At 30.3% G+C, this 10,445-nt stretch overlaps 1 protein-coding gene across 1 annotated transcript; it reads right to left on the reverse strand.

Moving 5' to 3' along the window:
• Positions 1-474: 474 nt before the first annotated feature.
• On the reverse strand, positions 475-10,218 carry LOC118443398 (uncharacterized). Its single transcript, XM_035870325.2, has 9 exons — positions 10,078-10,218; positions 5,918-9,550; positions 5,448-5,860; positions 5,002-5,139; positions 4,790-4,911; positions 4,546-4,670; positions 4,178-4,461; positions 3,887-4,069; positions 475-3,817 (listed from the first exon to the last, which is right to left on the reverse strand). Exons 2-9 carry the CDS (start codon positions 9,294-9,296, stop codon positions 3,515-3,517), a joined length of 4,947 nt encoding a protein of 1,648 aa, XP_035726218.2. The 5' UTR covers positions 9,297-9,550; positions 10,078-10,218; the 3' UTR covers positions 475-3,514.
• Between the last annotated feature and the right edge of the window lie 227 nt (positions 10,219-10,445).

The raw sequence follows: 10,445 nt of genomic DNA on the forward strand, positions 1-10,445 counted from the left end.
TAAGAATTCTCTTCTATTTTACATTATATTAATTAAGTAACTTCTGTTTATCTTTTCTGTTAACGTTAAGGTTAAACTTAAAGTTTTAAAATATATCGTGAAAAATTTATTAACATACGTGTACTACCGGTATCACAGTTCGATATCTCGCGCGTCTTTTATCGAAGCGCGATATATTTCAAATTCAAGTTATTGAAAAACTTCCTTAATCTAAATTGTATTTTTACGCGAAGAAACATAGTTTTTGTTTTCTATCTCTTTACGATTAATAGTTTATAATATAATAAAATACTTGAAAAATAAAAAATGAAAAATATTAATATGAATAGTATAATGTCATAGTTATTGGTTATATGAAGATTTTTTATATAAAAATTATTTAGAGAAATATATATACAAACTGTATATATGTAAACTGTATGTCTTTTATTTAAAAATGATTAATAAAAACATAAATTATGCGAGTAATATTCTACTATAATATAATATTTATATACTTTGATCATATTTCTTTTTCGATCAAGATAACAGAAAATACTGCAACTTCAGTGTTCAAAACTTCTCATAATTAAACTGTATGATGAAAACCTATAGAAAAATTTACAGTGTCTAATAAACATAATTGTACCCATCGCTTTTTAAAAAGAAATATAATATAACAATAATATTAATAGATTTATATCGTATGCAATGTTGAAAGTATCTAACCGTTGGGCAGGTACCATATACGACATTACAATATTTATACAATTAAGATTTCTTATTGCAATCTTCTAGAGAAATGTTTGTTTGCACATTACAATTTTTGTGTTTATTAAAAAAATCGTTTCATCCATTAGATTGTTATATACAGCACCTGCTTTTTTGCGATATGAATTATTGCATGGCACATTTGTTAGAAAGAAGATCTCTTTCATGTTGCATACTCTTTTTATTGTTTGTGTTTGTTTGTGTCCAAATGCCCGCATTTTAGATTTTAATATAATAATTCCTCCAATAATTTATAATACATTTCAATGCACCTCACGTCTATTACTAATACAATAATTTTGTCTTGGTATAACATATGAAAGGTGTCTAAAGCCTGGCAGGCATTGCTTAGCCACTTTACACACTTCGCTAGAATATTTTTACAATTTACAAATATATTTGATACATTTTCGAAAAATACATTCGCGCCACGCACGCATATCACCACTCTTTTTTTTCTTTAGAGAATATTTTTTTTCTAATAAATCTGGAAACAGGTTAAAAACTTAAACGATATAAGCCTTAAACAAAGACGATCGCGGTGAGAATAATGATGATAATAAAATGATAATGATGATAATGACAATGAAGAAGATAATTATAGTTGTAATAATACTAATACTAATACTAATAATAATAATAATAATAATAATAATAATAATAATAATAATAATAATAATAATAATAATAATAATAATAATAACATATAATTTAAATCTAATAATGGTATTTAATGTACAGTAAACTGTTATTGGCTCTATCACTAGGTGTCTATTATCTATTGGAAAGTATTTGTAATGTTAATCATATATAAAATGTTGCCTTTTTTTATATAAATCATTGTAAAATAACAAAATTCTATTAAATTTCATTACAGAATACTTTTTTTGAGTAAAGTATATTATAATAATAAAAAAGAACCCTTTGTTATTTCTAAACTTCTCAATATTTACAATGTATTACAAAAGTTGGAACTTCATAAAATTTATAATACACATTGAGGCCAAAATCTAAAATACATAATTCTGTTATTTTATACATCTCGAAAACATAGAACAATGCATCATAATTTATTTTCTCTTATCGTAATTGATCTACATTATCTCATCGTATTTGCTCTACATCAAATATAAAAACAAATTCTTTTAAACAAAGAATTAGCAGTACATTACTGTTCACAAATTTTGCCCTTAAAGATATGACATGAAGATATGACATATATATACATATATATATGTATTGCGTTTCAGATCAATTGAGGTCAATGAGGGAATTCATCAAATGCAATAAAAATCTATTTTAACTAATATAAAAATGATACGCAGAAAAAAAGAGAAAAAGAACGATTGTTCGATAATTGTTCGACTTTGTAGCCCAACTTATTATTTATAATATTTTTTCTCTAGTTTCTTTATATATGCAGTATATAATTTTTATTATGTTCTTTACTTTACTTTCATTAGAAAGGAAATCACTTAATTCAAGAGGACAAAACTTAGTAACAGTACTGTACAAGCATTAACTATATAATGAAAACAAAATATTATTATTTATATGTTATGATATACAAAAAGGCCTCTGGAACCTGAATATTGCTATTTTTATGACCACTATACGCAAATATTCATATAGCTAGGAGTATATATATATATATATATATATATATACTTATATATATATATATAAATATTTGCAAACTGAAAAAAATTGAACCAAAAATTATAAATAATTTTTTTAAACATGATAAAATAATTGTTTGTATATATAATGTGGAAGAATTGTATATCTAAATGTCGCACTGGAAATAATAATAATAATAATAATAATAAATGAAATTAAAATCAGACTTAGATGTACAATGCAAAAATATGTGCATATAGCAAAAACAAAAGTTAATTTTTTAAATATTTAATAACTTCGAAATTATATGAGTTGATAATTTTTTGTTTTGTTTTTTAAAGTATTCTGTTGAATTTTCTGTAAAATCATACTACGGTGAAATTTTTAAATGATTGGTTTTGGAACACTTTAGGATATTTTAAACGTACTTGATACGTCTGAAACCTTGTTACATGTATGTTTGGACTTAGTAAATATATGTACAACATAAATATTACATAAATATGCTTTGCCAATTTTACAGATAGCAACTATTTTGCAAAAGTAAAAAAGAAAATAGATATTAACTTTAAGAGTTATACGTACAGGAACAAATATTTTAACAGCTTCTGCTTATCATAAACAACAGATTTCAAGGCGCTGTTATGTGATGCAAATATGTTACAGAAAATTTTTAACGCTTTTTACGTCATGTTACCAAAGTTCTGCTTCTTATATTTTTCGATTTATCACGTTAGATTTTCACCTTACATGAGATTATCACGATACAAACAGCTATGTGTAACTATATTCACATGTGTCTCAATATACCACTATTTTTATATCACTATAATGGCAAAGTTTGGGCTTTGATTGCTATACCAAAAATGCATATTATACATGTTTAAAGTGTTTAAATTTTCACTTACCTCAATACTCTCAATAGCTCATTTCTATAATTACAGTTCCTTATTACACTCTTGTTAACTTTATAGTTCATCATAATATTATTCAGTTTAACAGTTACCCACTGTTCTTCAAGTATATTATATAATTCTTCAATGTGAGAGAAAAGTATGCATATATTCAACAATTGTGTATGCCACTGTACTCACACAAATATTATGACGTTAAATAACAAACAGAACCATACTGTGTAGCACCACTAAGACGATACACTGTTTATTTGCATATTACAAGACACTGTTTGCAAATTGCTTTCAGTGTTCTGTATAGGCACCTGTGAATCTGAAGTATTAATCGATCCTTCAGTTGCACGCACAGATGAATTATGAATTTTCATTTCTTCTGCATGATTTACTGAAGACGATGACGACGACGACGACGACGACGAAGACGACGACGACGACGAAGACGACGATGATGTTTCTGTTGGATTTGATTTTAGTTTAATTTGTTGTTCCATATTATCAATCTCTGCCCAAATACTCCTAACTTCCTTAAATAACTGAAGAAAAAAATATTTTTAAATAAATCGTTATTAAAAAAAATGATATGTAATATATAAATTATTTACTTGATTCAACCAAGTTTCATCCGCTAATAACTCATTTAATATTATTGTTGTATCTTTATTAGGATCAGTTGATCTTTTATCTGCCACTCTTCTTGCACATTCCAAAAACATAAGATATTTTTGATGAGCTACTTTATTATATAGAGCTACCTTAGTTTGGCAAATTCGACATAGCAAAAAATCCTATAAAGATATCAGATATAAAATTAAAAAGATTAAAGTTAGCAAATATTTTATATATTATATACACATACTTATGAATATATATATATATATATATATATACTAAACCTTTTCTTGTGGTACTTTTGGACCAGGAGGTGAGCCTTCCAATGTGGTACTATTGTATGGCTGACCATAAAGTAAAACTCTAGCATAAATTTTGATTTGCTGACAACCAGCACATAATTTGTTTTTATATTCAGAAGATGGCAAATCTTTTAATACATTAAGACATGGCCATGTAGAGATTGCGGTTACAAAATTAGATCGCCATTTTGTGGTAGAAAGAAGACGTTGTTTTCTCTCATCTGTTACTTCATCGACAGTTTTAACATTGGATAAGAAATAATCATCTGGGAAAAAGAAAAAAACAAATTTTTATAGAAAGACGATGATATTTATATTATCGAGTAAAAATTTTTAAGTAGTGTTTTAACCTTGCTCTTGAAATATCTCTGTTAGGAAATTAGAATCCAAAGCTTGTGAGATCAATGTTTGTATGTACACTTCAAAATTGTCTTGATATTTTTCAGTATCCTTCATGAATTTATTTATGCATTCACTGAGAACAAAGAGAAAAAAAAAAAAAAAAAAAAAAAAGGAAAATAAAAGAAAAAGATTACCAAACTATTTTTCATTTTTTATCTTCATTAGTTTTATAAACTATTATAAAAAATTCACCTGTCATCAACAATCATTTCATCCCTTAAAAATTCTACAATAGTTTCTAATTTGCCTTGTTGCCAAAACTTAACTGGCACTTGTTGATAAATATGCCGATTTTGTGGAGCCCAACCAGAATACTAAAATTATATTAATATTTATTATAAACATTTATTAATTTTTTTTAATTATATTATTTTCTAATATATATATATACATATATTCTTTACCGTGGATATGTTTCTATATAACGTTTTGCCATTGGACTTAAATGGCTCATATTTTTGCAATAATGTTTTCCCATCGATTCTCCATAGAGCTGGATATTTTTCATCTAGATCTGTCTTGATCACAACAAATTCACCAGACTAAAAATATAAAAATCTATACTTATTTTAATATTTAAAAAAATATTTGAAGAAATAAATATTATAACTTGTGAATCATTGAGGCTTCTAACAAATATATCAATAATATTAATAATATATTTATTTATATTTTGTCAGGATAATGTAAAGAAAAAAAGAAAAAAAGAAGAAAAAAAAAATGATCACATTTTCAAAATTGTTGCATCCAATAATATTGATTCTGATTAAACTTGTATCAGTGAACTTTCCTCAATGGTAGTGAAGGTAAATTAGAATATAGAAGGTATATTAAAATATTAACAAAGTACCTTAAATGGAGATATATCAATGTCCTCATCACTGGCAGAGGTTATTAATTTCTCATCTATTTTAGTTGAAATCTTTGCAGAATTGCTAGAATTTTTTGAATATACTTCATGTCTTTTTCTGACTGATTTTTTTGAAACAATAACTTCACCAGACGAATAACCATCTTCTTCTAAAGTCTTTTTATTTTTCTTTGTAATTAGAGGTCGTCCACGTTTCTTTCTTTTATCTTCTTCATCTCCAACTAATTTTACTGCAGGAGTCCAAGCAGGATCAGAATCAGAATCACCTTGTTCTTCATCATTATCAAAATAATCTATACCCTGTTGTCTATCTAAAAATTGTTTTACTGATGTTTTTTCCTTAGCTTTTCTCCTAGATGTTTCTCTTCTTGGGGGTAAAAGTAAAGGATCCACTAAAAGAATATAAAGATTAGTTATTAAAATTTATACAAAACATATTTTAACATTACCTTCTTCAAGTTTCTTTGATACTTTTGTACTTGAAGTATGAGTAGCTGCTTCTGCTGCTGCAGCAGCTGCAGCTTTTCGTTTTCTATCTGTTGGTCCTCCAGGTTTAATAGGTCTTCCTTTCCTAGATTTACCTTCTTGTTTTGGAGTTGTAATATCTGCTGTATTAGTAGTATTAGTAGATGTTTTCCTTTCTGCTTTTTTAGGTGGAAATAGAAAATCATCATCACTAGTAAATCCATCATCGCTCGAATCAAAGTTTGGTTTTTTCCTTTCTTTAGGTAATGGAAAATATCTAGGATCATTAGCATAATCAATTGCTGGTGTTTCTTTTGCAGGATTTGGTTTTTCAGTTTGTGTCTTAACTGTTTCTCCATTTGTGGAAGTTTCTGAAGGTTTACAAGGCTCCATAGGAATATATGGTTTCGACCTACTCCATGTTGCTTTTCTACCACCTCGTATTGCAGGTGGCGGTGAAGGATCTCTTTCACCTTGTAAAAATTTCAAATAGCTTGTCATAAATCCTGAATTTGGATCTCTACCAGGCCGTTTAAGATCTTTGTTCATTTGATTCATAGTTTGCACTGGCTGTTGATTTTGTTGAAGAAAGCCTAATTCTTCTTCTATATTAGGAACAATCACTTTAGGTTGATCATCTCTTATTTCTTGATTATAATTAGTATTTTGATTTACTGTATTTTCCCCGAAACTAATTGGAGTTATTTCAACAGAAGATTGGAATTCATGAGTATGATGTGGATGATGTCCGGGAGGTATATGAAAAGCTGGAAAATAAGGAATAGGAGGTGGTGCATGATGATGTGGCACCATTATAGATTGATGTTGATGTGCTGGATTTCCTACAAAATTACTTGAGTGATGCAGTGTTGATTGAGAACTAAATGCAGCAGGTGCACTTGTAAACATTTTTGAGGGAGGTGGAGGCAAATTCCACCTTTCAAAATCAAAATAACCATTTTGTTGTTGTTGATTTGTATTATGATGTGCAGGAGGTGGTATTCTACTTAAATATTCCGTCATTGTTGCTGTTCCTGTAAGTTCATTTAGTGTTGATCCATGGCCTCCCTTTTCTGAACTTTTCCTCTTTTTGTTAACAGAATCTGCTTTGCGTCTTTCTTCTACTTGTTTTTGCTGATCATTTAGAGCAGTAGGGGCTGCATGCTGCTGTTGTACTTGACAGGAACTTTGTTGTAGAGTTTGTAAATTTTTTACAATACTCATTGGATCTCCTCTACAGCTACTTAAATCTTGTAAAGTAACTTGATTGGAATCAAAATATGGTTGCTGCCTCTCAGAAACATTTAATACTCTTTGTACCTGTTGTTGTATAGGTAATGTTTGAGTATTTATTTCTGTGTTACCAGTTGTATACACTGCCACAGAAAATTTTCTATTTGTATTTGTTTGCCGATTATCATTTTCCCAACATATTTGTTGTTTTTGTGTTTGAGAGAAATCTTGTTGTTGTCTGTCATAACTTTTAGTTTCTGTATTATAAGTTGGCTTGTTATTTTCTGTAGTACCTAATGCCCTAGTTATCACTGAAGAATATGCAACTTGACCTTGTGATGCAGGCCGAGGAACAGTAACATCAAGTGGTGAAGGTGGTGTAACTTGTTGCTGTACCGTTCCTTTGTACTGCTGTCCACTAGCACATTGATTTCCATTATTTTCTGTATGTTGTTGCAATGGTGAAGGAGAAGATATTGTTGCCATTGGGCTATTATACATTGGATATGCAGGACTTGGTACATGCCCTAACGGACTAGCTTGTGAATGCGCTTGTAAGGGACTTGGTCTTCGTGGTACAACAACACCACAGTCAGGACCATTTTGAGTCGAATTATTGGAAGAATAAGCAGAATCTGTAGATGCTGTTGATTTTGATCTATTAGAATGATGATACTCAGTATCACTTGCTGAATTTGTTATATAATGTCTATAAGGTGTTGTTGGTTGCTGCTGTTGTGGCTGTTGATTTAAAACATGAAATTGTTGCTGCTGCTGTTGTTGTGGATGTGACTGTAAATTATTATTTGGTGGTGTCCTTTGGTTACTTGCAAGTTTACCACTATTATTATTACAATTTGTTGTATTATTAGTTCCATAATTCATACCACGTGTATCCATGATAGAAAAACTAATAGGCGATGATTGATTACTATCATGTCCTGCTTGTTCATTCCTTCTATGTTCACCATGATTACTTAATTCAGGATAAATTTTAGTTTGTGCTTTTGTTTGTATACTCTGCTGAGACGTAGATGTAGTTTTGTTTGGTGGAGAAGGAAAACCACTATTTTGTGTTGGTTGTTTATCTTGAGCTTGCGATGACACTGATCTAACGGACGTGTTTAAAAATATGGTTGTTGATGCAACAGATCTTGCAGATGGTTGTGGAATTCTGTATTCTTTACTAGGTGTATTGCTTGGTGTGGACACAATGCATGATTGTTGATGTTGAAGAGATGCTTGTACCTTACCATTTGAAGTTTGGGTCCCATTACCAGCTGTGTAATTATTTGTCAATGTTTCTGAACTAAATGTAGTTGGAACTTGTTGGAAAAATGTTTGGCTATTACCTCCTTGAGTCGTGGAGACTACTAATTTTACGTTAACATTTGGGGATTGAGGTCTAACATTTACTGTCTTTTTTGCATCTGGATAAGTAGATGATTTAAAATCTGCAGTTGAAACAGGAGTAGATAATTGAGAATTTATATTATTTATTGTTGGAGTTGCACTAAAATGAGCATTAAATGTATTTTCATAAGCAGCAGTGTTGGTTTTTGTGGAAGGTGGTCCAGGAGAAGATGCTACAACACTTTCATGTGGCAATATACCGAAAGGACTTGGAAGTTGGGCATTGTTCTGTTGGGTCCAAGCAAGAGATGATGCAGTAGGTGAAGACGATGAATTTTGATGTTCGAAGAAAGTTTGATGAGTTGAATTGTAGTTTTCTCTCAATGGAGATATTTCAGATTCGGTTGTTGTATTTTGTTTAGTCACTGTCACAGCTTGAGCTTGAGCAAGGACTTGTCGATGTTGCGAAACATAAGGCGATTGTTTTGAATTGGGATGGTGAAACAAAGGAGAAAAAACATCATATCCCACAGGGGGTGGAGACAGAAACCCCCCTGGGTTGAAGGGAGATGGTTGTCCCGCCAGAGTTGCTGTTGTATGTGCTGCTTGTAAAAGTAATTGCGATGTTGTTGATGGTACCGCTTGTGTGGCAGCTGTTGACAAATGATGCGATACAAAATCACTGTTGGTGGTTGAATTTGTTCCTTGAAATGTATTAGCAGTACTTCCTGAAGCAAGGCGGTTATACGATGCATACCATGGACCAACAGGATCCATTACCCAAGTTTGGCACAAGGGTGCCTAGCCTGCCTAGTCCACGTATGGCAGGCTTTCTTGCGTTTAGAAATGTTGGTGATACGTTTTAAATCAATCATAACATAACTTTCAATGAAAACTTTTATACATTTCTCTTTATAATTGCACATAGGAAACCATTCTATACACTTCTTCATATACATAAGAACTGATCATAAGAGCTTTGTTAATGTATTAAGAATTCTAAGGTAGGGCAGAAAGTTCTCCATTCTATCCTGTGGAATAAAAAAAAATTTGCTTATTTGTACAAATACATTGGCAAAAAGAAATATAATAAACAATTGTATAAAATCTTTTAATATTTCTATGTATTTAATATTCCTATGTAATAGAACACACCTATTCAGAATAAAAGATCTTGAAATAAGATGTGGATAGGTTTTATTTGAATTGAATAATACCACATGATAATAATAAAAACTACAAATCTTAATGTTGATGTTGGTTAAATAAGCAAATATATGCAAATATTGTGTGCATCAAAAAGTAATGTTCTTTCACAGAGGTCAATCAGATAAAAGTGGTAAAAACGCTCGGGAAATATAAAAAAAAAAAGGAAAAGAATCAACAAAGTACGTTCGTAAGATAAGTTCGTAGGTATGATAGAAATTTAATTTCGTTCGAAACATAACCATCTTTAGTCTTTTCAGTAAACGATTTAAAAGTATTAAAAGATAGATTGATGAATTGAAATAAGAACAAGAGATAGATAAGAAAAGAAAGAAGTGGGATTGGAGCTTACTTCTTCGTAAACGTGAATAATCCATCAGAATGCCATAGACGGTGTCCGAGATCGTCGTCGAATCAAGCAATAAGCCAGCGTGTTCTCTGCAGGCACAGTATGATTCGTGTTGTCTACGATCGTCGAGTGTTAATAGCTATTTGTCCGCAAAACAAAAACAAGCACGCGCGCTCTCCTTGGGATCGACGAGCATCCATCGAAACAGCGTCTTTTCGTTTTGTCCTATCCAAACAACAGTATCCTTGAATACAGTATACCAATAGCTCACTGCTAGTGGTGGGTACTTGATCGTCAAGGAATGAGGATCGTCACGTTCTTCGCGTATTCTACAAATGTCTGGACAACGACGATTGTTTTCTTCGATATCG

This window comes from Vespa mandarinia, chromosome 17 (assembly GCF_050613455.1).
Source record: "Vespa mandarinia isolate Hongniang chromosome 17, ASM5061345v1, whole genome shotgun sequence".
Classification (NCBI taxonomy): domain Eukaryota; kingdom Metazoa; phylum Arthropoda; class Insecta; order Hymenoptera; family Vespidae; genus Vespa; species Vespa mandarinia.

Bases quoted from the DNA above. Each gene is read 5' to 3' on its own strand.
- LOC118443398 (XM_035870325.2), bottom strand. From the start codon at position 9,296: ATGGATCCTGTTGGTCCATGGTATGCATCGTATAACCGCCTTGCTTCA. The intron at 5,140-5,447 runs GTACTTTGTTAA...TTATATTTTTAG, and splicing joins TTGATATATCTCCATTTAAG to TCTGGTGAATTTGTTGTGAT. The intron at 4,671-4,789 runs GTGAATTTTTTA...CTTTGTTCTCAG, and splicing joins GAAATGATTGTTGATGACAG to TGAATGCATAAATAAATTCA.